Source organism: Punica granatum, chromosome 1 (genome assembly GCF_007655135.1).
Source record: "Punica granatum isolate Tunisia-2019 chromosome 1, ASM765513v2, whole genome shotgun sequence".
NCBI lineage: Eukaryota > Viridiplantae > Streptophyta > Magnoliopsida > Myrtales > Lythraceae > Punica > Punica granatum.
This window is the reverse complement of record NC_045127.1, coordinates 52,523,533-52,549,008: the sequence shown is the minus strand read 5'-3', so window position 1 is coordinate 52,549,008 and position 25,476 is coordinate 52,523,533. Positions and strand designations below refer to the sequence as shown.

Here is a 25,476-nt window from a genome sequence, read left to right as displayed (position 1 = left end):
CTAATTGGGCCAGAATGGCCCCATTAGCCAATAGCAATTTGGACATGGCGGGGCCCAATTGGCTCAGAAATCCGCCAATGTTTCAGCAAGGTGGGGAGGAGGCTATAAGTCTCCATCCTTCCCGCCAATGCACAGAGGAAAGAGACAGAGAGGTATTCCCGGAAGAGGAACGAAGAGGGCAATGGAGTTCACTCTCACCGGCAACTCCTTGAAGACCTTCGCCCGCTCGATCACCGGCCTCGCACGCATCGGGAACGAGCTCGTTGTTCAGGCTTCTCCCTCCGAGGTAACCTTCCCCGCTCCCTGCTGCCAAATCTCTCCTCGTCAGTCCCTGTAATTACACATCTGAAGCGTTTAAGTAGCTGTAGCTAATCAGGGCATCTTTTTCTGCCGTTGGCTGATTTCTGGAGTTCATTTTGCCTGTTCTATCTGCCGGAGTCGGAGGAAACGTGAACTGATAGTCGGCTGTATGTAGAGGAGTGATTTATATGGTGGTTGAGGTGATGGACATGATCTAGGGCTTCCTTCTGCACCTTATTTGCTGTATTTTGCAACTAACTTCATTATCTCCGACCTCCAGGGAAACGATCGGATCATTAGTATAGCAAGATTTCCAGGATAGATTTTATAGCGATCTGGACATGATTACTACTTCTACTACGCATGGTTTGTTCTTATATCATGTATGAGCTCATGTTTCTGTTACTTTTATCTGCAGCTTGCCTTACATACTCTTAACGCATCACGATCGGCTTATCAGTTGATTACATTCAAGCCAGATTTCTTCGATGTATACACAGTAACCGATGGTCAAGTCAAATGCAGTGTGCTTCTGAAGGTGTGGTGTTTTTCTGCCTTCAAAATTTTCTCCCGGTCACATTTTCTGCTCATCATATGTCCGAGTCACGTTTTTCTGCTTTACTCTTTCTACTTTAGGATGTTTGTTCGGTCCTTAGGACACCTATTACAAACATCGATCATTTGGATGTGCAATTGCCAGATCCAGATGCATCAAGGCTGCAATGGGTTCTGGAATGTTATAATGGTAAGTGCCATTTACAGATTTGTTGTTCCTCATTTACTCTGTGCTTTATGCTTGAGTGGGATATTTCACAGAATATGATGTACTCTTTTTTGTTCGTTGAATAAGTATGTAGACAATAGCAATTGATAAGGAATCGACTGATGATTTTACCTAAATCAACATCAATCTCGCTTAGATTGCCTCGGTCAGAGATGAAACTTGTGCAGGATGCGGCAATCACCCTACTATATCTGGTCAACATCTTGGGTAACCTAGTAGTTTCATATTGCTTAGTTTGATCCTCTAATTTTACAAACTCGTGCCTTAACCGGCTGAACGTTTGGTTTATGCACTTAATCCATCATCCTGCAGTGTCAGTCTCCCATTGTAGACATTTAAAGCTATAGCAATTTGTGTTGGAAGCCACATGATGCATCATTTTATGTCCCATTTTTTGCTTTATTTTGCAGTTTATTCTTCACCTGTTTGAAAAGAGCAGCTTGATGTTCTGTTCCCTGCAGGTATAAGGAAAACATATCGGATAAATTGCAATGTTGACCCGGACATTCAGCAGCTATCTCTTGATAAGGAGAGATACCCTAGCAATTTTATAGTGAGGCCTCGTGATCTGAACAGATTGCTGGCAAATTTTCAATCATCCCTTCAGGAAATCACTATCATTGCTACTGAGCGAAACTCATTACCATCAGATGCTGCAAATGAAATTGGTGGAAAAGCTGTTGAGCTCAGAAGTTACCTTGATCCAGCCAAAGGTACAGATATCTTGTCAAGTGCAATCTTCTCTCACAGACATGTATCACAAGCCAATTTTTTTAATTGCAGAGAGCGACTCATCATTACATACTCAGCTATGGATAGATCCCCTTGAAGAGTTTGTCCAATACACTCACAATGGAGACCCCGTGGATGTGACTTTTGGGGTCAAAGAGTTGAAGGTATACAAATCCAGTTCCACTTCCTGAGGGCTGAATTTGAAAGATAAATGGACACTAGACGGACACACAGACAAGCACTCATGTATTTCGTATTTCTGCTCATAGGGGGATTTTATCTTCTCAGCTATTATAACATCTAAAGGCGATGAGCCGATTAATCTTTAAGATTGACTTAATAATCCTGCTTTTCAGTTTGGACCATTTGATTGATCACTTCTCTTTACATCTAATTCCAGGCGTTCCTTTCATTCTGTGAGGGTTGTGAAGTTGACATTCACTTATATTTTGAGAAAGCTGGCGAGTAAGATTGATCTAATTTCTTTTCACATCTGCTTTCTACTCAGTTCAGTTTATTGCTTTATCTTGTACTGAAGCATCTTTTAATCTTGAAATAGGCCTATTTTGATGACGCCTAGATGTGGTGTTGATGATGGGGCCACTGCAAATTTTGACGCAACACTTGTACTGGCAACTATGCTTTCTTCACAACTACATGAAGGCAATGCTTCAGAACCTCCAGCTGCCGCTGCCACCATGCAGGGCCAAGCTGAACGTGGTAGTTCTGGAGCACAGCAGGACAGGAATAAAGCAACTGGATCCGAGAATCCATCTAATCACACTAGAATTTGGTCTGAACTCTCAGGTATGTTCACATTGATAAGAATTGCGGAAGCCTTTCGCTCGATGAGCAAAGTTGACTAGTTTAAAGATGGACAGGCAGTGCAGCTAGAAGTGGTAGAGGTTCTGATGGAAGGCCGGTTCCAGAGAAAAGGAACTCAAATATTGGTGAAGATAGGGAAATTCAAAGGATTAGCAACATTCAAATCTCACATGCTGCACCTACCAGAGGAATTGGGCAGACAGGTCTGTATTCTGTCTCTGAATTCACAATCTTCGCCTCATATTTTTCTACTTTCCTCACTGTCAAGGAGTGAAACATTTCTATCACTGTGCCCCATGAAGTGGTCGGTCTTCTTGATCTTGGCCTGATCATCAAGCATGTCTAATAGCTAAGTGAATTTCCAATTACAGAAACAACAAAGTTTTTTATGTACCGGTTGGTGAAGCTTAGGCAGATACCATCGGATGATTAGATATGTCAATTAACAAGTGTCCACTACCAATTCTGAGTGTTGCTGTAATCTGCCTGGTCATATAAAATGAGGAACATGGGACCACAATGTTTCTTCTCGCAACTCAAAACTGTTTCTGACACCTGTTTCTGCTGCTGCTTCCAGATATGGATGAAGACAATGGAAGGATGTTTTCACAGAGGCATCCTAGTAACTGGGTAGATCCACGTGAGGAAGATGATGATGAGGATGAGAATGAACTGTGTGTTCAGGCGACGCCACCATATTACGATGATCAGTAGAGTAAGACCACTCGAGTCGGAGCTTCTAGTTTGAGTTTGTGCGCGCGGTAAGAGCATATTCCTTCCATGAGACCTACTTTGTTTGTTAGATAAATTATATTATATATATATATAGAGGTAGGTAGCTGTTCATGCACTGGCTTAGATGGAGGTGCGCGGGCCTAGTGGAGTCAATTCCATATGGTACATAGTGATTCTGCAAGGCAGGCCCAACTATTACTAATTACTGGTTATGGTCTCGAAAATTACCGAAGAAGATGGTCACTCTTGGTTAGAGGCCGACCTAGACTACACGGGGCAGTAACGACCAAGCTGACATAGGAAGGAGGGAATTAGTTTCACTCAATTGTCACCACGTGATTTCATCATAAAAAAAAAATTGAATACATGTCGCTGAATAATTTGTTTTGCTTCGTTTTTGTTAATTACCTTTTCAATCTGGAAAATACGAAGAACCATCAAGGAAAAGGAAAAAAACTAAGTCTTACACCAAAAAAAGAAAAGAAAAGAAAAACAAATAAAAGAGAATAGGAAAAATAGAATGATGGTGGGAGATTCCGTAGAATAGAGTTGGGAAAATGAGGAAAAAGAAAATCCTCTACGCAACGAATTTTCCTTTTTCGCTAGCAAATATTTTCTTTTTTTTCTTTGTAATTAATAGGAGGGGAGCTGAAGGTTGACGAGAGAAACAAAAACAAAAACAGCTGGCCTTTTCTTTTTCTTTTATTTTTTAAAATAAAATTTTCCTCCCTGGGGTGGAGCTACTATAAGGTAATTTTGGCTTTCGGGACGCGCAAGCACCGACGGTGCTGATCTACTTGGTGGCCCCGCCCATCAACTGCTTCGTGTACGTCACGTAAGCTCTCATAGGAATTAGTAGTCTGTCTGAACTGGCTAACGCCGTTAATTACCCACGTTTGGGCTTTTTTAGGCTCCAGTTGCAGGTAGCCGTTGGCATCTACCATATAATATAGTTTGTTTTTGGTTGAATAGTTTTATTGTGGGAAAAATAGCTTAAAAAATCATTTACTTTCATGAATTTTCCGATCTACTAATTTTTAAATTTTCACATGAAAAATCACAACGTTTATCTCCGTTTTCATGATATATCAATCCGTTAATTGAGTCGTCAAAATTGTTGATGTGTCATTTATCAACACTAATATGGCAAACAATTGCCTAAGTGGATGGCCTGTCATAAAATTTTTAACCTAAAAAATCACATATATTTTTTTTTCCTAATTTACCAAAATATCAATATTTTTTAAAAATCACGTAATTTGCTCATGTTTCTTCATCTATCAAAATATGGCTTCTTTCAAAAATTCACATCTTTCAAAATATGACTTTTTCGAATGATTATAAGTTTGAATTAAGAACTTTTATATATATATATATATATATGTAGATTATAATGTTAAAAGAATTTTTAATAGAAAAGAAGTGTTAGAACAATTACAAATTTGCCATTTGTAAATCAAAAAAATATTCATATATGTTATTACATTAAATAATATGGGAATACATATATATTATACTACAAAGATAATAATCGTGCTAAAATAACAATTCAAACAGAACCTGTGCACACTAACGTCTGTTGGAATGATTATTTTATCATGGTTGTTATATTTGCAGTATAATATATTTTAATTTATATATGTGTGTGTGTGTGTGTGAAAGCAGGATAAATGTGGGTCGGGTCAGATGATCCTAGAACGCTTCGTTTTTTAATGGAATTTTCTGGATCTCCTGAGCTTTTTCTAAATGATAAAAATTTGAATATTGAGAAATACATATATATAGATTTGTGAAACCATTTATTATTTTATTGATTTTTTTTATTTTTCTTTATTTTTTATTTTTAAATAAAAATTTGGAAAACAAGTAAATGTAGATTTGTGGAACCGGTCATTATTTTCTCGAATTTTTAAATATTTTAGAAAACGATTTATTTTTAAAATAATATATAAAATTATATGGGACCGATTGTTATTTTCTCACATACACGTTTTATTTAGATACATTTACAGTTAGATTTTTAGATGTGAGTTCTTCAATTATTTATTTTTTTTCTCACGCATAAACATTTTTAGAAATTTAGGATTTTTTAATTTTTTTGTTTATAGTTTAGGTGTTCAATTTTGATAGCAAATATGATGAATTTCTATCTTTAGTAGTTTTCTCATATCGGCATTATCAAAATTTAATAACAATCGGTCCCATAAATCTATATTTATATGGGTCATGCCAAAATAAGTTGAACCATGCTAAAGTAATCGGTCTCAATATCCAACAAGTTCAACCATGCTAAATAACCATGTTAAAATTTTATAGATGTTAGTGTACTTTAATTCTGTTGGAATGGTTATTTTGGTATGGTTATAATCTTTGTTGTATAATATGTTTAAATTCCTAAATTACTTAATGCGGTAATAGATATAGATGTTCTTTTGATTTGCAAATGATAAATTTGTACATGTTCTAATGCTTTTTTTGTTAAAAATTCTTTTAACATTCAAATCTACACACATATATATAAGTCCCTAATTCAAAGTTATAATTATTCAAAGAAGTCATATATTGACAGATGTGATTTCAAAGAAGTGATATTTTGGTTGATGAGGGAACATAAATAAACCATGTGATTTTTTAAAGTTATTGATATTTTAATAGATAAGGAAAAAAAAACTATGTGAATTTTTATGTTTGAAAGTTTGTGGCATTCTATCCACGTAGGCAACTGTCTATCACATCAGCTCCGCTAACGGCTACGTCAGCAATTTTGATGATTTAATTAACGGATTAGTAGATCAAGGAAACGGAGGTAAACGTTGTGATTTTTCAGGTCAAAATTTAAAAAATTAATCGATTAGGGAATTTCATGGAAGTATTTTCTCTTTATTATATATAATATATTGTTCTTCATTCCAAGTTCCACATAATGATAATCGTGCTTGCAAGCCACAAAAGAGTGAACGGCAACTGGCCGGCCTTATTGAAGCTCGACCATATCACTTCATATAATATAAGACATAACGTTTCGAAATCTTTGGTTGTGATCGATATAATCAGTTGTATCGGCCTTAACCGAGAGTGATTCGATAATTTATTGTGTGAGACTTTGACCAAGTCTCGGATGAATTTCGAGGAATATATGATTTAGATGCAAATCGCAGATGCTGCCTTTCTTATATCATTTTCTCCCTCAATTGTCATATTGTTCTTTTCTTTGCCTGTGTTCTATTCTATGGCTTTATGCCAACTATCTAAGAGGGGCTACGACAGCCAGTCAAACTATTTAGATTATCATACTATGGTTACAAAGTTATCCCTCTCTATTTGTTCTATTTACGTAGTCTGCCATCCCAGCCTCGAGGAAAAAAAAAAATCCCATCCCAGCCATTCGACTCGGTCATACCAACCGCTATTAGTGACAAAACTATTAACATTCACAATAGAGGTGGGGTGGCAAACAATTTGATAGCCAAACTATGATAGATGGCTGTATAACTATCGAGGTAGGGCCGTGGTATGATGGACACTATCGTGCCCGAATTCTGTTAGCTACAATATTATATTTGGCGGTATCACGAGAACGAGGATCTATCTCGAGCAGTAGAACACCCACCACTGCCTTATAACAAAACTGTCTAGAAGCATATAATTGAGTGGTTGGGGGTTTAGTTGGGTTTGTAATATTCTGGGGATAGATCATAGGAACATGCCACGAAGTCAAAATTTGCCCCTTCTATTTTCTCAACCTCAGCTGTTATATATATATATATAGTTGGATATATGTGTACATGCAGCACACGTCGTGGTTCCAACTCAGTCGAATTTGACTCTAGCTGGAATCCACATTTGCAATAGGGATTTCTTAACTATTTTGCCTAATGACTTCATCAAGCTGGTATTTCATGCTATTCTTGTGCTTCATTTACTACTCCTCCGTCAGGAAAATCAGATTTGATTAAACTAATCATTTAATATCGTGGATGGATTATCTTAATTCAAGTCAAATTATAGAATGGCATGAGCCAGGAAGGCACATTTTTCTGACGGTGGTGGGTTGAAATTCTTTCGAGTTTCTAGAAGTATTGTAAAAAAAAAACTAAAGGATGAATTTTCCATTGAGAGAGTGAAATGAAAGTGCTTAATGTCCAAAATGCTATAGCATTGGTATGTGAGCTTATTTGATTGTGATTATAAATCTCGATCAATTCTTAACATAAATTTTATATTATGTAAAAAGCTAGTCCGATGGCACCATTGACATAAAAAAAAAAAACAGCTGGTTAAAGTGGTGAAAAATAATTCTTCATTATATATATATATATATATTTTTTTTTTTCTTTGCGGAAGTTTTAGCAAATTAACATTTGCTTTATTGTTTTCTCGCCCATGTCGAAAAATGAGGTAAAAAAAAGGAGAAAATATTTCAATTTGTGGCTGTCGATTTTCATGTTCATACTGATACGGCTTTTCTTTTTTCTTTTTTCCATCTCTTTTTTTTTTTTTTTGAAAGAGGCGATGGTCAGAAAAGAGGTTTTCAAACACCTCCCTGATGTCAGTCGCGTAAATAACCCCAACTCCCCGGTGTCAGAAAGTCCACTCCCCCCTACTTTCTTCTATTATAAAACCAGAACGTCTCCAGCTTGAACCAGTCTCTCTCTTCACACGGTGAAGAGCCCTTACCAATCATTGCAAGAAACAGACAGAAGAAAAGAACACCCACCGGAGATTCGGCCGAAGACACAAGTCCTCCTCTTCAATGGCGAACCGCTCGTTTCCCTCCACCGCCCTTCTCGCGGTCTGCGTCGTCGTCGTAGCGGCCCTCGCTCTGGTCTCGGTCGCAGAAGCAGGCGGTCTCGACGAGGGGCAGCTGGGGTGGGCCCTGGGATCGCGGTGCAGCGGGTCGATAGCGGAGTGCCTGGGAGCAGAGGAGGAGTTTGAGATGGACACGGAGTCGAACCGGAGGATACTGGCGACGAGCAACTACATAAGCTACGGGGCTCTGCAGAGGAACACGGTGCCGTGCTCCCAGCGTGGCGCCTCCTACTACAACTGCCGGCCGGGGGCCCAGTCCAACCCTTACTCCCGCGGCTGCAGCAATATCGCCAGGTGCCGCAGCTAATTCAATTCAGCTCACTGCCATCAATCTCCTCTCTCCATCTCTCTCTCTGTTTTTTTTTTTGGAGATTATTTTATTTTATAGGGAGGGAAATTTGAAATTTGGGGTGTGAATGAAATGACAATGGGGGTCTACCCCCGTCGGTGGTGGTGTCGTCGGAAAATACGAGGTGGTGGTGTTGTAATGGGATGCATCTGCACAAGTCTTCCTTGTCTACTTGCTTCTTCTCTCTTGTGATTATACATTAACATTACATGGTTTCTTTCAAATTTCTCCCCGACACGATGAACGATTTACCTTAAACGCTTTTACGAGTTAGAATCAAATCCGTACCGTTCGGTTCATTCGAGAGCTTGTGTCGTTATATTAGAACCCTTTCTCGACTCGAAATAATCTTTCTGTTATGCGTATTTTGGTACGTTTGTGGTTTCCTCTTTTCGTATCGAATATGACATTTGAAGTTTTTTTTTTTCTGGGGGAGTCGTTGTCGAAGGTATTATTACCCTTAATTTCTTGTCAGCACTTTGTACCTTATTGTTGATTAATTATTATTAGGGCATTTGATTAATCAAAAAAATTTTGCTTTTAATAAAGTAGGCGCCAGCTATCCGCATTCATCTCGTGAAATGGCAATTCGAATTTCGGCAAATCAATAGCAGATTCCTTGATTCCTCATTACTTCTTTACTTATATTGTTTTTTTGTTTTTTTATTTTTCCATATGTGGAATTCGAAACCACTGGTTGAATTAAATATCTACACGTGAAGTGGAATCATTGGGTCGAATTCAAATTCATATCCGTGACGTGGGTTCCAACGGAATCTCATCTCCCTCATTTATTTGAATTTTTTTTTTCCACATTGTCGGACGAATTTTGGCAATGGTTTTTGGTTGGGTCGTTAAGCTGAACCGATTGATTGGGTCGGTCCATCTAATTCTAAACTCGATCTCTCCCCTCATTCATTTATAAAAAATAAAAAATAAAAAAAATAAATCGATCTCACCCCTAATGAAGGGCATAATAATTGATGGTGGGCTTCTTTTGCTCCCCGGCATAATCTTTCACGGGGGCCCCGCATAAATCAACACATCGACGCGTAGCCTTCCACTTAACCGCGGTCGTTAGTTCTGTGGGAGAGAAAGCTAGAGAGGAAGGTAGAGGAAAGTCTATAATGCTATCGGTTTTTTCACCGTTAGATCGATTAATAAATGATTTATTTATGCATAACAATTGCAATTTAACGGATCAAAAAGTCATTGTATAAAAAAAAGTGAGTGCATCATAGAATTTTATGTCGTGTTTGTGGTTTTGCTTCGCCGATGAATGCCGAGTTACACAAATGGCACATTGAACATCAAAAATGAAGGAGAATAGAGCTTGTAATATTTGTCATTAGCAAGACATGAATTCATCGTGTCTACACCGAGTTTTTAAATGTGCCATGTCAATGCCATATTGAGTGGTGTCAAACCCTTGACATACGTACACATTGACATGTTAACAAATTTTACTAACCGTTAATTCCCCTCATCTCTCTTCCACATTCACATCATGTATAAACATACCACGTGCTGGTGATTATTAACATTGTCATGTTCATACGAACAAACTTTAGTGTCAATCATGAAACCCGAGATATTGCTCGATAAGACATTGCGTTCGAAATGTGTGCTTATCACAAAAAGGCACGATTTATGCACCCTTGTATACCTACTCTCATTTGGTGAGCAACTGTCCTTTACTCCCAATACAACATGGTCATCAATCTCACACGTTATATATTGCCCCGGTTCAGCGTGAAAGGATAACATCGAGTGTCTTATCCGACCAATCGTACCATTTTTCGCGTTGGTCCCGAGGTCCAGCCCGATCCATCCGAGCTTCGGGCAATACATATCCCATAGTACTCTCGCCTCTGAGCCTTCAAAGTTCAAGTTCATGGCTCCTAGAGGTCCGTTTGGTGCAAGTTAAAAAATTGGGACTTACATTCTCATTGAGAATAGAATAAGCAAATGGGCCATATACGGGCCCAATCAGGGCCTAACAAACACGCTCTGTCCTTGAGGCCCAAGGAGGCCCATGACGGCCCGATTCTTACCTGTTCGAGAATCTACATCGCTTCTCTGCGTCGTCTCCTGCGCCTGGAAGCGTCTCCTTCCTCATTTCCGAAGCTCAGAAGCTCACCGGAGAGAAGCCATGGCCACCGCTCTGCAAGTGACGATGAGCTCTCTAGCTCCGTCTTCATCTTCACCTTCCACCAGGAGAAGAACTCTCTGCTGCGCCGTCAACTCTAAGAACTCCGCGAAGATTCCGATTCCTCCGATAAACCCTAAGGACCCCTTCCTGTCCAAGTTAGCATCGGTCGCGGCGACCTCACCGGAAACGTTGCTTAACCGCCCCGTGAGCTCGGATACGCCGCCGTACCTGGACCTGTTCGATTCTCCGAAGCTCATGGCTACTCCTGCTCAAGTAAGCATGCTCCCCCATGCTTCGTGTATGCTGAGCTTCTTAATGAATCGCTGAGAGCTTCAATGGATATGGATGAAGTTATCCCGAATCTTTAGTTTCCAATTTGTAGTGTTCGGTGCAGTCAGACTCTGTCAACGAAGAAGTTATCACTTACAATAAAAAGGTCTAATTTTTACGAAATCATATGATTAAGATTGGGCTCGAACCCTATTCTTCGACTAAAGCTATTATCGATATGTTTAAGAGGCATTATTGTATATTCTGTAATTTGATAATGAGAACGTGTTTTGGTCGAATTAGGTGGAAAGGTCAGTTTCGTACAATGAGCACAGACCGAGGCGGCCTCCACCGGACTTGCCCTCGCTGCTTCTTCATGGAAGAATTGTATATATTGGGATGCCGGTAAGTTTGTTGGGTTGATTGTCAAGGTTTTCTGGGTGCGTACATGGCGTTTATGGTTTAAGTTATTTAAAGCTTCAGGCTCAGTTAATCTTTTGGTGTGTCTCAGTTGGTTCCTGCAGTCACAGAGCTCGTAATCGCGGAACTGATGTATCTGCAATGGATGGACCCCAAAGAACCCATATATATATATATAAATTCTACTGGAACAACTCGGGATGACGGTGAAACGGTGAGTTCTTGTGTCCCAAACAACTGGATCAAGATGTAACTTGGACCCAAGCTAAGGCTCATCGTGTATATTATGCCCAGACATTTTCTATGGAACTTAACTCACAAGGATTTAAGCACGTGGCATCAAAGGCCTCTTGTGTGGATGTGCAATAATGTAGAGGCAATTAACCCAATAAGCTAACTTACATTACTTAGCTTTTATCTATTTTGATAATACTTTTCCAACGATTCTTGATCCTTATACTTTATCATCTTATTCATGAATTTTGAAACCTCTATTCAGGTTGGGATGGAGACAGAGGGTTTTGCCATTTATGATGCGCTGATGCAGCTGAAAAATGAGGTAAGTCGCTTTCTTAATTTTCTTCGATCTGCTGTGATAACATGAGATAGAGGAATTTTTATAGGTTATATTCCCATGAAGCGCTCTTCTGTGATTTTAATGAAGAATCTCATCAATTTCTTGGGAAGCACTTTTCTGCTATTTTAAAGATGGACCCTCTTACTCCATCTTGTTAATGGTTATAGATACATACAGTTGCTGTGGGCGCTGCCATAGGGCATGCTTGTCTATTACTTGCTTCTGGAACTAAAGACAAAAGGTTTATGATGCCTCATGCCAAAGGTACGTTTTATGGGTTATTGGCTGCTGACCATTACACACTTCTTATAATGTGTAAACTTTATTAAACTTATTTATTTTTCAGCCATGATACAGCAACCTCGAGTACCTTCATCTGGGTTGATGCCTGCAAGTGACGTTCTAATCCGTGCAAAAGAGGTAAAAAGTTTTTTTTTTTTTTTGGGCCTTATGTTTCCTGGCATAACTGGTAGAGTAAGGTCATATTTACTCTAGCATTAAATTTCCATGTAATTAGCTGAATACCAATTTCCATGTCATTGTTTGCCATCGAGCTACTGAATTGTGGAGTCAGTTGTATATAAGACGCCTGTCTAGGCCCTGCATTCAGTTGAATATATGTGATGGGAAAATTGTCCTCGGTCCATGATATCCCTTTTCTCTGGGTCTATTTTCCTGCCTCCTGCAAGATGGGCATTCTTTTTTCTTTTCTTTTCTTTTCTTTTGTAGGTGTGAATTGACGAGGGTGGTTGTTGGAACGGTTAACATGTATAGCATTTCCTCTGCAGGTCATTACAAACAGGGACACCCTAGTAAAACTCATAGCCAAACACACTGGCAATGTATGTTTCTCTCTCCTTTTTTTTTTCTCTGGCCACAACTTCCTCTCTTGTTTTTTTAATTATTTATTTTATCTTTTGTTTATGCTCATACAAGCAAAACTACTGACAAACGGATTGGATAATTGGACACTGATTGTGTTTTGATCATCAGTCAGAAGAGTCGGTGGCCACAGTCATGAAAAGACCATTTTATATGGATTCCACGAAAGCGAAAGAGTTTGGTGTCATTGATAAGGTGAGAGCTTGTGTGTTTATTGGATTCATGGAGTTAATGTATTTATGATGGTACACTTGGAGTTAGACAATCTAAGGTGGGTTTTCTGGTACCAGATTCTTTGGCGTGGTCAGGAGAAAATTATGTCGGATGCAGCATCTCCCGAGGATTGGGACCGGAATGCTGGCATCAAAGTTGTAGATGGGATTTAACCTTACCATAGTTGAGGCATGTACTTGTATGTAAGTTATCTCTTATCCGCCTTCATAATAATGAGGAATAACTCACGATTGCTTGAGTAGAATTGCCTTAAAATCACGATTGCTTTCTCTTCTTCATTGGTTGTATATTTCACAAGAAGTGTTTTTTTTTTTTAATAATTTATTTAGGTGACTGCAAAGCATTTTTTTGGGTGAGACTATTGTTTGGAGAAGAACTCAATTTTTCTCTATCTATGCTGCCACGACATTGGTGGCCTTGTGGACCGTATATATTTGCTTTTGGAAAGAGTAAACTGTTATGAAAAATAGCCCAGAATATTATTCCATTTTCCTTTTCTTTGAAAACAAAAATGATGGCTCATGAGTGTCTGGTTGCACTTCAGATGTGTGTTTCATGAGAAGGTCAAATGAACATCTATCTTTTTTTTTTCCTGAAATACCGAGAAAATAAAAAGTGGAACCGTTTTCTACAACAAAATTCCCAGTTGGTGGTTTCATCATCCTCCTTGGCAGTTTTATCTGCAGATGCTCAACAATAGCTTATGAAAGTTCCTCTTATTTGTTGAACTGCATTCTGCAATGTCAATAGTGGGAAAACTGGAAACTTTGATCCTAAAACGGTGATGCAACTTTTGGTGCAGGAATTTGATAAGGCGTGGGGACTATCGATGCATAAACTGTTGGAAAAAATAAAGACCAATGGAATTTTATGAGGTGGTGGTGCTATTGCACAGGCGGCTAGACGAGACAGCCTTCTTACGCACAACACGGAGACGGGAAGTTATATGAAGAAGGATAACAAATGCTTAAACCGAATACTATTTATCCATTCCTAGTCTTTGCATCATCTAAAAATATGTCGAGTCTGTCTCCCCATGTTACAAGTTTAGTTGCACATGAATGTAATTTTATTATTAGTTCTCCCGATATACTGGCTTGAATCAGGTCCATTCTTTTTACTACTGCTCTGATAACAATGAGATAATGTTCTTTTGACATTGTCTGAATTAGCAATATGGATTTCTCCATGTTATAACTGTGTTTCTATCCGGGGTTGATCTGAAGAACATTGCGTGTGGATTAAAAGCCCCGGCTTCCTGTTTCAGGATAGATTCAAAAAAGTCACAGGATGTTCTTGGACAAAAGACTGCTGACGGCTTTCTTAGAGGTATTCCTTACGAAAATCACATACAGAGAGCTCCAGCCACCGTGAACATGCAATTAGCATGTGTCGATGTATAAATGTGGATTACTGGCAGCTACCACGGTCGGGATAAGGTCACTGGCACTGCAACCTCATCTCAGATGATGGTAGCCGCCGGCGAGGCCATCATCCTCGAGAGAGTAGGACGAAGAAACCCCAAATCTTTCTTTAAATTTTTGTTGTCTTTGGCAATGGTGACTTCACCGTTGGCCACCATGTGATCGGCTATTCATTTTGGGGGTGATGGTCGCTGACAAGGCCCGTAGAGATAACTCACCTACAGCATATGTTGAAGTGTTCCTTCTTTTTTCTCGTAGATTATTTTGCCTCTTGAAAGTAATGTGCCATGCTTGCGACTTTTTATTTTGACAGTGGGAGCTAAATGTTTATTTTTCAGTAAGGTCGATGGGAATTGTGTGATATTCTAAAGATTAGTACGTCGTTATCTCTTGTAAACTTCTATCTTTTGTATGACTATAAAATGCTAACCGTACCGGTTTTTAAAATGTGTCTCAATAGACGATTAACAGGTGGCATCATAAATTGTCCAAATGAGGTAGCTGTTGTTGAAATGTGGCAAACGTGATCAATCAATCTTTTCATCTAGTTGTCATATTTTGATGGCTTAAAATCTATTACTCGAAAAGTGAAGCCTTTTTGCTCAACGAGATATTGTTCTCAACTTAAATTTATTGCTCGAAAAGGGACCTTCTTTGCTTAATGAACTGAAACCTTCATGAATCGTTATTAGCGCAGTCGTTTCGTTGATAAATCGTTCTCAGCGTGATCAATTATGGGCTCCACATGTGATCTAAGGGTCCTAAAAGGTTCACAGACTTGCCTGTTCTCTGTGTCCATGGTGCCTGATGGGAGCTTGACAAAATAACAATTGATCTATTTGTTATTTAGTTTCATATTGTTTATATATATATATATTATATCATATATATAAACAAATAATTCCCTGACCTGTTTTCCATGTTTAATTCAATTTAATTAAATTATAACTATAAACTCCCTTGGTCTGTCCCTTTGTTATTTTTTCCCCCCAAAAAATTTTACTTTTTTCAATAATCGAGATTTGCTCAAATTCAAATTATCCTAAAATTTTCCAATAATAGCAACCTGTCGCGAGCAAAAGCCCATGATTGCGCGGAGATGGTACATGGCATGGTCCTCAAAATCAACGGCCACGATTGCACGAGCCGAGCTCTGATCCCGCGGATCAGCCTTTGATTAAAAAACAAGTAACTGTGCCAAAGGCCACACATCGAAATCATTCTTTTTTTCTGTCCCTCGCTAACAAACTCACACAACCCGACGAACCGAATATCGAAGGCTTCTCTGCAGATTCTGCTTCCCCCCCCCCCCCCCCCGGAAATCCATGGCAATGGCATTCTCTCTCTGAGCGCACTCGCCCGATCGGTTGGCAGGCCCACACGCGCCGCTTCGTTCGGTCGAGCGCCGGGGCATGGCGGACGATGAGGAAGCTCCGGAGGTGGAGCAGCTCAGCGACAAGCAGAAGAAGGAGATCGCCAAGTGGTTCCTCCTCAATTCCCCCCCTGGCGAAATCCAATACGTCGCCAAAGGTACCTTGAGCTTTCTCCCTCTCCCTCTCCCTCTCTCCCTCTCTCTCTCTCTCTCTCTCTCTCTCTGTGTGAGGTGGTGAAAGGCTTACGGTTCTGCTGTTTATTTGTTTTTCTGGAGGGATCGAGCTGAATGCGGTTGCATTTGAGTGGATTTTGCAGATGTGCGGTCGGTTTTGGACGACGATCGAGTGTACAATGAGGCGGCAGCGGAGGCCTTCCCTTTCTACAACAAATCTCACATGATTTGCCTCGAGATGCCCGGGCGAACTGGAGATGTACGTCTCAGCATCGCTTTGCTTGCTTGAGCTTGATTGAACTCCTTAGCTTTGTTTAACCTGTCCTCGAAGCTCAATAGTGAACAGATTCCAGTGCACTGTTTGCTTCTCTCAATGGATTCTTACAATCTGAGCTTGACTGATTGGCATGCAATGGTTTATCTTTCCTCTTCTGCTTATTAACTCTATGTAAACTTTATTGGCTGGGTTAGTCATGGTATTTGGAATTACTGCAATGAATTCGGGGGGCTTAGACAATATTTATTAAGCATGCAGCAGAGCTTCATTGGCTACGGATGGTAGAAGATTGTTGTTGACCTGGGAAATTGGCTTTCGTAGCGATACCGATATTTGTTGTGGTTCGTAAGCGAATCTTCAATTGAATAAGCTGGAATCTCTGTACTAATCAAGAAAGAATATGAATCTTACGAAAAGCTTTGCTATCTTTTCAATGCACGGTGTTGATTTCATTGGACCCCACCACTCAACAAAGAAAGTTTGTGAAAATGTGAGGCTGTATTCAGTAACTTACAGACTCCATCGCACATTGCTTCTATAATTTCTCAGGTGCTGATTACATCATTTGGAGAGCTTGCGGAGAATGAGTTTCTTGATCCGAGAACTGCCCAAGTTGCAATTGTTGACCATGTCAAGCAAGTAAGTTTCTATAGTGCATATACAACTGTTCGGGAAAGGTCTCGACACAGCTATGTTCACGGAGCATTTTCTTGAACTGAAATTCAGTAGTCAAATACAAAATATACAGTTGACAGTAAGATAGTTGTCCGTCCAAGTTAACTGAGTTTTGTGCTTCATGGGGTCATAAAGGTTCACACACTGGTACTTTTTCGTGATTTTGGAGTTTGTATAACTAACAGAAATAATATATTTATATCATGACATGGCTTCAGGTTTGTACAGACGTGAGACCTGCAACAGATGAAGAGCTGCCATCTCCATATATTGAGGAATTTAGGTATGTTACTGATTGTTGTTCTAATATTAAAAAGATCTGAAAATATACTGCAATTAGGGGCCCTTCAGACTCAATTCTTATACTTGTCTCCTCAAATTAATTTCTTAGTCGGTGTTCCATCTTATTTGTTAACTTGTTACCTGTAAAAGGGGTACTAGGTGTCGGTGATTTAGTACATGGCCATATGATCGAATCCTTTACACGCTTCCATTATTGTAATTGCTAAATGACTGCCCTTTACTAGGTGCAAGTCCATATTCACCATTCCGACTCCCAATTCCTCCAAAAAAAAAAAGGAACTACAATAAAAACATCAAAACATCCATCTAAGAGCTTCATAGGTCGTTAAACACATTGGAGGGAGTTTTCAGAGGTCTTCATTAGCACGTTATTCTCAATTGGGGCAGCTAAATGCTTTTAATTCCATTTTAATTTATTTTCTCAAGAACAATCTAAATGCATTGATATTCTCTCATTATTTTGTCAGGTGTGCTCTTGATGCAGAGATACTTAAATATGTTGGCGAAGCTTATCCGAAAGGTGTCTGTTCAGTTTATTGTAGTAAGGGAAAGGATGTGGAAGGACCAGGAGCGGATTTTGAGCTTGTTGTAGTGATTTCAGCTGCTAGAAATAGCCCACAGAATTTCTGGTGGGTGAAATCAGTAGTTTTTGTATGCTATGCATTGTTATTCCACTATGAGTAGAGAATATGATCTTGCTGGAAATGTTGCATTTTGCCATAAAATTTTTCACAACATTTAGATATAAATACTAGGTAAAAAAAAGAGCTATACATAATTGTTTGTTTGAAATTATCTTCAAATTGTGGGCATTCATTGCAGCAATGGAAGTTGGCGCTCCGTGTGGAACATTGAGTTCAGGGATGATATCCAAATTCTTGAACTACAAGGCAAATTGCAGGTATTTTCTTGTTGGCTGAATGATGAAATTGTTTGTTAGATATCTTACGGCAGCATCGGGTTAATGTTTAATAATGTGCTCTATTTTGTATTGTTGCACTTCTATCAGGTCGGTGCTCATTATTTTGAAGAAGGAAATGTCCAACTAGATGCAAAACATGAATGCAAGGATTCAACAATCTTTCAGGTTATCAGCCATCATGGCACATTCTTTAGTCTTTAGCCTGGAGCTGTGCAATTTTTGCAATATCATTACCCTTTCGTTTTTTTTCCCTCTTTTCTTCCATGGAAAACATCTTCATAGCAATTTAATCATGGACAAATACTGTCGCTGCATTAGTTGCCCTATATCCCCATTGAACATGCAACTCTGAAAACATAATTTTTTTAAAAAAATAAAATAAGACCACTGAAGAATTTTGTAAATAAAATTCTGGAAATATATATAGTTTCACTAGAAGGAAGAAGAGACATTAGCGAAGTACCTAAGTATGACACCATGGGAAAAACCAGTAACTTGCCAAAAGTTGAATGGAAATAAAAGAAGTTGGCAGAGAGCTTTTGAGTGTCTATTGCATGCAAATAGATGGACAGTGTGTAGCATTAATCTCTCTCTCTCTCTCTCTCTCTGAATTCAATATCTTAGCTTGAGAAAAGTAAAACCTCTCTACGTATTTGGTAGTCTTTTGTTACATTTTCATGAAATAGTTGCTTTGGGCTGTGAACTTAACTGCAAACATATCATCCTTCCAGGCTCCGGATGATTCTGCACTATCAATAGCTAACATAATTCGTCATCATGAAACAGAGTATTTGACTTCTCTTGAGGTAATTAGCAGTTCTCTTTACCCCGCTAACTGTTTTAAGTCTCTGAATATTTCTGAGTTGCATTCTTTTGTTTTGACAGGCATGCTATACCAATTTGCCCGATACCACCTTCAAGGTACTCATTTTCTGTCAGAAATTTTTTCAGGAATATTTACAGAAGGAGCCACTTTTAGAATAAGGATATAGGTTTGGGCCTCCAGTCAGTCACGTTATCAACTGACATGAACTTGTTATGTTTAAATACTCATTAAATCTTGAGTTTGCCAATATTATCTAGTCTTTGGGCATGCACTAATTTCGATCCGAAGGCTTGTGAATGTCTGCCTGTCTGGCCTTGTTTACTATCATTGTTCTCTCCTGTCCCTGAGTTCCTCAATTCATGTGTCAAATGCAGGACCTCCGGAGAAAGCTTCCAGTGACTCGCACCCTCTTCCCCTGGCACAACACCTTGCAGTTTAGCTTGACAAGAGATATTACGAAGGAGCTTGGTATCGAGAAATGAATTTTTCCTGGAGAGACCTCAGGACCGAATTCACAAGTTTTTTTCTCTACGAGGAGTTTTCTGCGGTCTCATGGTTTTCACTCAGTCAGTAGGTCATCGTCCATGCAGATTGTTCTTACCTTCACGAAGAGTTGTTCAGTTTTGGCGGCTTGTACTATTGATCTATCTTCGATTCTTTTCGACAAGCGGTCTGTATATAGAGATCTGCTGATGGTTTTGCTTGGTATCGGGTTAGTGGAAAGTATTGAGAAGATTGTTAGCCTTCTGCACCTAAAAGAATTCGTTCATGGTGTCCGGCAATTGAGAAGTTGGTCATGTTTGTTCTGCTGTTTCTAACTGATTGAAAGATCTCATCGGGTTAGACCTTTGCTCTTGCAGCCTATAATTTTCTTATCTAAGAAAGGACAACAAAAGAGAAATTACGCGTTAACCTTTCTTCAAAACAAGACATATATAAATTAATTAATACATAAAAAGAAAGATGATAAACTTAGGCAGCCTATTTAATAACTCTTTGTTAATGGAACTTTGGGCGCCAAGAGAACTCAATAATTGGTCCAGTTTTTGAATGACAACATTTTTTTTTTAAATATACGAGTTCGAGTCGTCATTTAAACAATGCAAGAAAATAGTCCTTATCGGACAACATGCATAGCCTGTATGGTTGAATTTATCTTTGCGTATATTTTTACAGCATGTTTATATGGACAATGAGATTTTTTTTTTTTTCAATTACAAGGGAGGCCAATGGGACTAGTATATTGAAATAGAAATAATAAATATCTAATAAATTGGGGGCGCTTTAGCCCAATTAGATGGACTGATATTCTGTTACCACTAATTTTCGGCCCGGCCCATAGTCAAAGCACCCCTTTCCCGGCCGGCGCCGGGTAGAAATCCCTCCTACCAGTCCCGGTCCTTCTGCTCCCTCCCGTTTCCCTCCCTTTTACAGTTCCGACGGGGACGTGATTCCGACAGTGGTGCCAGAGCTTCAATCCAAGAGATCATCACAGAGCCGAGGGATAATCATCAGCGGATCGGAGGGTTACAGGTACTGTACAAGCTCTTTCCTTCCCTCTCCGTTCACAATTGTCTAGCAGATTCCTTCCGTCCCCTGTCGCTTCTCCATCAGAGAGCATCGAACCCTTTGCAATTGATCGTAAATTTGTCGTCTCGGAGCTTTCGATTCCTCTCCTTCCATTCCGTGTCTTTGATTTTCTTCTTCTCTGATGCGACTGCAAATGCGGGTTTAGCTGAAACCTCCCCCCCAGGTTTTGTCTTCTCGAGGAGTTATACTCTTCGTGTTCTGCTTGCGTCCTACTCGTTCGTCGAACAAAGCTGTTCGGCTGTGAGTTGCTGTACGGTTAGGAAGAAGCGAAATCAAATTGCATATAGTCATGGGTTTCAGCTCTCTCTCTTTCCCTCTCTGGGATGATGCAATTTAGCCAAATCAGACATTGATGTGCTCCAGAAGGCACTGCCTTCTGTCGAAGTGTTTTTCTCTGTTGATATCATCGAGATTGGTTGCTTTCTGACCAGAGAGATTTGTCCCCTTGAACTCATTTTCACCTCAGTCTTTGCTAGTCTGGCCGGCCTTCATGCCTACATGAATACTTTATCTCACCAAGCCAAATTGCAGAAGCCATCCTCGTCGAGAGATGTAAATTTTCAGCATAGCAAATCGTGCACGAGCTGAAATTTTCAGCATAGCTCATAATGTCATTAGACTCTGCCATTTTCTGTACATCATTCTGTTTTTTTCTTGTAAATGCGTGTGCTTTGGAATTCCATTTGTCTTTCCTTTTAATGATCGTAAGCAATAATCTTTTCATAGGGCAATTCCCTCATTTATAGTTCCTTCAAGTGACTCCGGCTCAGTTCCAATTTGTGGGTGCTTGTACTTCTTGAAATTTGGAGTAATTTAGCTTAAGAATCTTTTGTGACTTCAGAGCATGCTCTTTCTTGCGGCTATGTCATAGTGATTATATATCCCCGAGTGTGCATCACGTGATTAGTCAGTGTATTTCCAACTATTTCTCTAGCTTCTCATCCTCATTTATTTGCTTTGTGATAAATACGTGGGATATCGAGGCATTACTTTTTTTACTGCAATGGACCACCATGATTGCAGCCTTTACTTCCCTACGCATCTGCATGAGAAGCTTAATGAATTGATTGAGCTGCGATTACAGCATGGAAACTTAATGTACTTAAAATGAATTGGTTACCCTTAGTCTTTCCATGCATGTGCAGGCATAGCTGGTGTTACTTTTGTTTTCGATCGGTGGAGGTTTGGTATTCTCTCTGTGGTTCTAAAGAGGCTTTTGCACTGAAGTTGCTTCCATGATCTCCAGCCTGTTCTTCAAGCTTTTGATGAAGTTCGGGAGGAAAATGGTTTGGGAAAAGATTGTCTTGCTGTAAAAGTTAGTGCATCGTTACGTTGGAGTTTCTGAAGAGGTAAACCCAACCCTCTTTTATCTCGAGCTTTCTTTTATTTATGATTCTAGGAATTATATAATGTTCCATTTTATGTGTCAAAAGTGAAACCTTGGTTGTTTTACTTTTGTGTTTTTTTTTTTGGGGGGTGAATACTTTTGTGTTGTTGCTATGTTAGATGTCTGGACAGAAGTATAGAGAAGATACGAAGGACTGGCCCTTGGAGAATGAACTGGCATTCATTCAGATCCTGCTCGAAAAAATTAAACAAATGGGAAATATTTCCTTTAAGAGAGCAATCTGGAGTGAAATGGACGGTGAGCTCTATGCAGCAGCGGGAGAGAGGTATGGCGTGGAGAAACTGCGAGGGAAGTTCAACAGGCTACGAAAGAAGTACCGTGAATTCTCGGAATTGATTGCACACAATCATGTTGTATGGGATCGTGCCTCAAACAAAGTTCTCGCTCCAGAAGATGTGTGGATGAAGTTTTTCCTGGTAAGGAGAAGTAATTTCATTAGTACTAGAATATCGGAATTGGACTTTTGTTTTTGCTGCTGAGGAGCTAGCTGTTTCATCCCCAGCCTAGGCCTCTATAAGCCCATGAGTTCGAGACGCACAAGGCCTCATTGCAAGGCCAAGTTACGGGTTGATGCACCAAACATGTGACATATCTCTACTATAATCTGCAGGACTCGACTGAACATGAAAAAATGTGAGGTATATGTTTGTGGATTTCATTGGTTCAGTCTGGTGCTAAATCCATTGATTGGGTTACGGAAGTCATATCAGAAATATTGAGAATATTAATCAATAGATATAAGGAAAGTCCGGAAATGATTTATTGTATGCCAAAACTGGCTCGTTCTGTGGGTTGTGTATCTGGTTTTTCTGAGGTCCAGATTGCCCACAGGTATCTAGCTTCTGATCAAGCCCCTACGCCTCAATCTGCCCTTTTTAATCTCCTGAAAGAAGCTAACAGGGTGATTTTAATAGAATTTGCTCTTATATATTGCTTTTGTTTTATTCTTTTAATGTAGAAAGGGAAATCATACAAGGCCTTCCGCAAGAGGGGTTGTGACCATTACGAGCTTCTCGGCCAAATCTTTGGCAAAACTTCTCCAACTGCATTTGCCCAATATTCTTCTTCCACTCACCGGCAGTTGGAGGAAGAATTTCTTGCCACAAGAATCAGTGACAGTGAACGAGATAGCCAGGGAGAAGGTGACAGTGATAGCTTCACGGACCCCAGAGGGAAACGGTCGTGTGATTTCGTTGTTGAGGAACGGTCCAGGAAGAGAAACGCGACGGAGAGTACAGTGGAGGCCTCCGTCACAAAGAGTGAGGTGCCTAGGCTCAAGTGCGGGAGTGGGAAGGGCACGTCAGAGAGGGTCACGACCACGACTCCTGAGAAGAACGACCCGTACTCCATCGAGTTTTGTATGGAGGTCCTGAACTCGTTGGAGGACATCTCGACCGCTTCCTACAACGCCTGCCTGGAGAAGTTCACGGACCGAGACTGGAGGAAGATGTTCATGATGATGCCAGTCACAAGGAGGAAGGGTTGGTTGGAGGGTCTGATCTAGTACGTACATGTTTGGTTAGTTTTTGGTTTGTTACATAGTTAGGTTAGTCAAAATGCATCTGGTAGATGGTATTGTAGTTGTCTTACATATATACATATGAAAATTGTGTTTTGCTTTTGTTTGGATTAGTATGTTCTCGTCTGCATTTATAATGAGGAAGGAATGTTAGGGTCTTTGTGAATGGCTAGTGAAGGTTGCTAGGTACTCAGATTCTGTAGTGAGTTATTACTCATCATCAACATCATCTAATTAAAATGCTTATAAGCGATAACTCATGAAACTTTTACGAGTTAACTATAAGTATATTGATTGGAGGTGAAAGAGTGACCCTCCGCCGGTAATTGCTCGATCAGATAGTATTCCTAGAAAGAGCTAAGATTGTCCCCCATCCTTTTCAGCATCACAGTTAGCCTCTCGGAAGACATACAATTATGTATCATGCAGCCGTCAATCATCAATTAAAGACTTTAATGTCAAGCAGGATTAAACTCAACTCTATTATATATGCATATATATTTAATTTAATTGCAATGGTTGTGTTATTGAATTAAAAGAAAAAATAATAAATAGTTGAGAGGAAGTAATGATTGTGTTGTTGAATTATGAAAAAAGTAATGAATAATTTTAAGAATTTAATATTAAAAATTAAATTGAATAGTTAAAAAAATAATAATTGTGTTGTTAAATTAAAGGTTAATGGAGTTATGTGGATCTGTGTTAAAAATAAACTCTAAAATCAAACAAAGCAAAACTTCCCAGCATCTCGTTCTCTCTTTCGAATCCCTTCATTCTCTCTCCTCTGAAAGCAAAAAAAAACCTTTAATAGCCCTATTTACTAGCGCGTCTGGCTCCGGCCAGGCACGCGAGGCGCCACGCCATCGGGGATTGGGAAGCCATGGTCATTCTCTACCTCCGGTTGTCTTCGATCCTGGTGATTTCTTCTCCCTTTTCTTCTTCCTCTCCCTCATTTCCTTCTCCGAACATTAATGAAAGTTATGGAGCTGTCGGGTGTCATCGGTGCCCACCAATCTAGTCATTGGCTTGGATCTTCTATGCATGGTCAATCTCTGCCTTTTTCGTGCCGAGCTGCTCTTCTCGACATTCCTCCTTGTCCACCACAAATCCAATGTTCCTCCTAGCGGCTATGTTTCTGGGCCTCTCTGCCATAGATTCTTTTGCTGTGTCTGTAGCGGTGAAGATGACATCTCGGAAGTTGCAGTGGTAGTTTCCTATCTCCTCTGGTAACTCGTGTTTCTCCTTAACCCGCGACCTGTGGTGGAGAGCGGCGGCGGCTTGCTCCTTAACGGAGCTCTGGAACGTAGGTAGTTCTAACTGCCAGAATGTCGCTTTTCTCGATTGGTGGTGGAACAAACCGTACTGCCTGAATGTACAAACTCAATAGGCTTGAGCAGACCCGACCCGACTACCCCGCCCCAACTAGCTCCTCAACACCGACCTTACTATTTGGTCTTCGTCCTCGCCTCATATGGCGTCTTCTCGTCTTTGGCTCCTCGGCCTCCCTCGTGATTGTATCCCTGCCCTCCGCGTCAAAAGGTTATAACTCTTGTCTCTGATAAATTGAACATTCGCTTGCAAAATCGACCTTTTGTGGCTTAACTATTTGTCGAATTTCTGCAAGTCTCAGCTCCCCTTTCTGAGTCGCAGGTTTGAACCGATCATGTGTCCTGACTAATTTGATTTGATTGTCTTGATTGATAATCGCTGGTTTGAACCGATCAAAGAAGTGTGGTTGCTTGGTTTGACGAGTTAGGATTGAATTTGTTTAGGAATTGGTTCAATTGATTAGATCTAGAGTTTTGACTCGTGAAGGGTTTTGCGCCAAGTACTGGTTCAAGATCCCTCTCAACTTTGCTCCTTTGTTTTTGCATAATAGTAGTTTTATATAGTTTGCAATTGGCTCCGCTACCTGGC

The 25,476-nt window shown here is 39.8% G+C and overlaps 5 protein-coding genes and 1 non-coding gene across 10 annotated transcripts; all 6 read left to right on the top strand.

Moving 5' to 3' along the window:
* The first annotated feature begins 109 nt into the window (after window positions 1-109).
* LOC116198110 (cell cycle checkpoint control protein RAD9A) lies at window positions 110-8,021 on the top strand. Of its 3 annotated transcripts, XM_031528464.1 has the most exons (10): window positions 113-286; window positions 719-838; window positions 937-1,045; window positions 1,546-1,797; window positions 1,868-1,980; window positions 2,217-2,281; window positions 2,376-2,623; window positions 2,698-2,844; window positions 3,219-3,402; window positions 7,884-8,021. In XM_031528464.1, exons 1-9 carry the CDS (start codon window positions 128-130, stop codon window positions 3,353-3,355), a joined length of 1,350 nt encoding a protein of 449 aa, XP_031384324.1. In that variant the 5' UTR covers window positions 113-127; the 3' UTR covers window positions 3,356-3,402; window positions 7,884-8,021. The 3 variants fall into 3 exon arrangements, with proteins under 3 accessions (XP_031384331.1, XP_031384324.1, XP_031384317.1); XM_031528471.1 differs by lacking the exon at window positions 7,884-8,021 and having other exon boundaries at window positions 110-286; window positions 2,690-2,844; window positions 3,219-3,765; XM_031528457.1 differs by lacking the exon at window positions 7,884-8,021 and having other exon boundaries at window positions 114-286; window positions 3,219-3,765.
* Window positions 8,022-8,044: 23 nt separating this feature from the next.
* Window positions 8,045-8,758, top strand: LOC116198141 (rapid alkalinization factor-like). The gene has a single exon (XM_031528492.1). It carries the CDS (start codon window positions 8,130-8,132, stop codon window positions 8,490-8,492), a length of 363 nt encoding a protein of 120 aa, XP_031384352.1. The 5' UTR covers window positions 8,045-8,129; the 3' UTR covers window positions 8,493-8,758.
* A 1,853-nt stretch (window positions 8,759-10,611) lies between these two features.
* LOC116192841 (ATP-dependent Clp protease proteolytic subunit-related protein 3, chloroplastic) lies at window positions 10,612-14,266 on the top strand. 2 transcript variants are annotated; one of them, XM_031521512.1, is made up of 10 exons: window positions 10,612-10,959; window positions 11,260-11,361; window positions 11,468-11,590; window positions 11,876-11,935; window positions 12,121-12,217; window positions 12,300-12,373; window positions 12,742-12,795; window positions 12,947-13,030; window positions 13,126-13,247; window positions 13,872-14,266. In XM_031521512.1, exons 1-9 carry the CDS (start codon window positions 10,687-10,689, stop codon window positions 13,219-13,221), a joined length of 963 nt encoding a protein of 320 aa, XP_031377372.1. In that variant the 5' UTR covers window positions 10,612-10,686; the 3' UTR covers window positions 13,222-13,247; window positions 13,872-14,266. The 2 variants fall into 2 exon arrangements, with proteins under 2 accessions (XP_031377372.1, XP_031377371.1); XM_031521511.1 differs by having other exon boundaries at window positions 13,126-13,251.
* A 1,516-nt stretch (window positions 14,267-15,782) lies between these two features.
* Window positions 15,783-19,889, top strand: LOC116215377 (F-actin-capping protein subunit alpha). Its single transcript, XM_031551069.1, has 10 exons — window positions 15,783-16,023; window positions 16,183-16,298; window positions 16,866-16,955; window positions 17,210-17,274; window positions 17,762-17,923; window positions 18,117-18,195; window positions 18,304-18,381; window positions 18,948-19,022; window positions 19,102-19,137; window positions 19,417-19,889. The coding sequence occupies exons 1-10, from the start codon at window positions 15,906-15,908 to the stop codon at window positions 19,522-19,524; spliced, it is 927 nt and encodes a 308-aa protein (XP_031406929.1). The 5' UTR covers window positions 15,783-15,905; the 3' UTR covers window positions 19,525-19,889.
* A 506-nt stretch (window positions 19,890-20,395) lies between these two features.
* LOC116215385 lies at window positions 20,396-23,748 on the top strand. 2 transcript variants are annotated; one of them, XM_031551090.1, is made up of 4 exons: window positions 20,396-20,575; window positions 21,879-21,981; window positions 22,139-22,456; window positions 22,999-23,748. In XM_031551090.1, exons 3-4 carry the CDS (start codon window positions 22,139-22,141, stop codon window positions 23,542-23,544), a joined length of 864 nt encoding a protein of 287 aa, XP_031406950.1. In that variant the 5' UTR covers window positions 20,396-20,575; window positions 21,879-21,981; the 3' UTR covers window positions 23,545-23,748. The 2 variants fall into 2 exon arrangements, with proteins under 2 accessions (XP_031406950.1, XP_031406941.1); XM_031551081.1 differs by having other exon boundaries at window positions 20,397-20,575; window positions 21,778-21,981.
* Window positions 20,951-21,064, top strand: LOC116193346. Its single transcript, XR_004154258.1, has one exon. It is a non-coding gene; the product is annotated as a small nucleolar RNA snoR127 (small nucleolar RNA).
* Window positions 23,749-25,476: the final 1,728 nt, after the last annotated feature.

Excerpts from the sequence above, each read along its gene's own strand:
- LOC116198141 (XM_031528492.1), top strand. The coding sequence starts at position 8,130 with ATGGCGAACCGCTCGTTTCCCTCCACCGCCCTTCTCGCGGTCTGCGTC.
- LOC116215377 (XM_031551069.1), top strand. The coding sequence starts at position 15,906 with ATGGCGGACGATGAGGAAGCTCCGGAGGTGGAGCAGCTCAGCGACAAG. Across the intron at positions 16,299-16,865 it reads TGCCCGGGCGAACTGGAGAT|GTGCTGATTACATCATTTGG; the intron begins GTACGTCTCAGC and ends ATAATTTCTCAG. Across the intron at positions 19,023-19,101 it reads AGTATTTGACTTCTCTTGAG|GCATGCTATACCAATTTGCC; the intron begins GTAATTAGCAGT and ends TTGTTTTGACAG.
- LOC116215385 (XM_031551090.1), top strand. The coding sequence starts at position 22,139 with ATGTCTGGACAGAAGTATAGAGAAGATACGAAGGACTGGCCCTTGGAG. Across the intron at positions 22,457-22,998 it reads TGTGGATGAAGTTTTTCCTG|AAAGGGAAATCATACAAGGC; the intron begins GTAAGGAGAAGT and ends CTTTTAATGTAG.
- LOC116192841 (XM_031521512.1), top strand. The coding sequence starts at position 10,687 with ATGGCCACCGCTCTGCAAGTGACGATGAGCTCTCTAGCTCCGTCTTCA. Across the intron at positions 11,362-11,467 it reads TTGTATATATTGGGATGCCG|TTGGTTCCTGCAGTCACAGA; the intron begins GTAAGTTTGTTG and ends GGTGTGTCTCAG. Across the intron at positions 13,031-13,125 it reads AGTTTGGTGTCATTGATAAG|ATTCTTTGGCGTGGTCAGGA; the intron begins GTGAGAGCTTGT and ends TTCTGGTACCAG.
- LOC116198110 (XM_031528464.1), top strand. The coding sequence starts at position 128 with ATGCACAGAGGAAAGAGACAGAGAGGTATTCCCGGAAGAGGAACGAAG. Across the intron at positions 1,981-2,216 it reads TTGGGGTCAAAGAGTTGAAG|GCGTTCCTTTCATTCTGTGA; the intron begins GTATACAAATCC and ends ATCTAATTCCAG. Across the intron at positions 2,282-2,375 it reads TATTTTGAGAAAGCTGGCGA|GCCTATTTTGATGACGCCTA; the intron begins GTAAGATTGATC and ends ATCTTGAAATAG.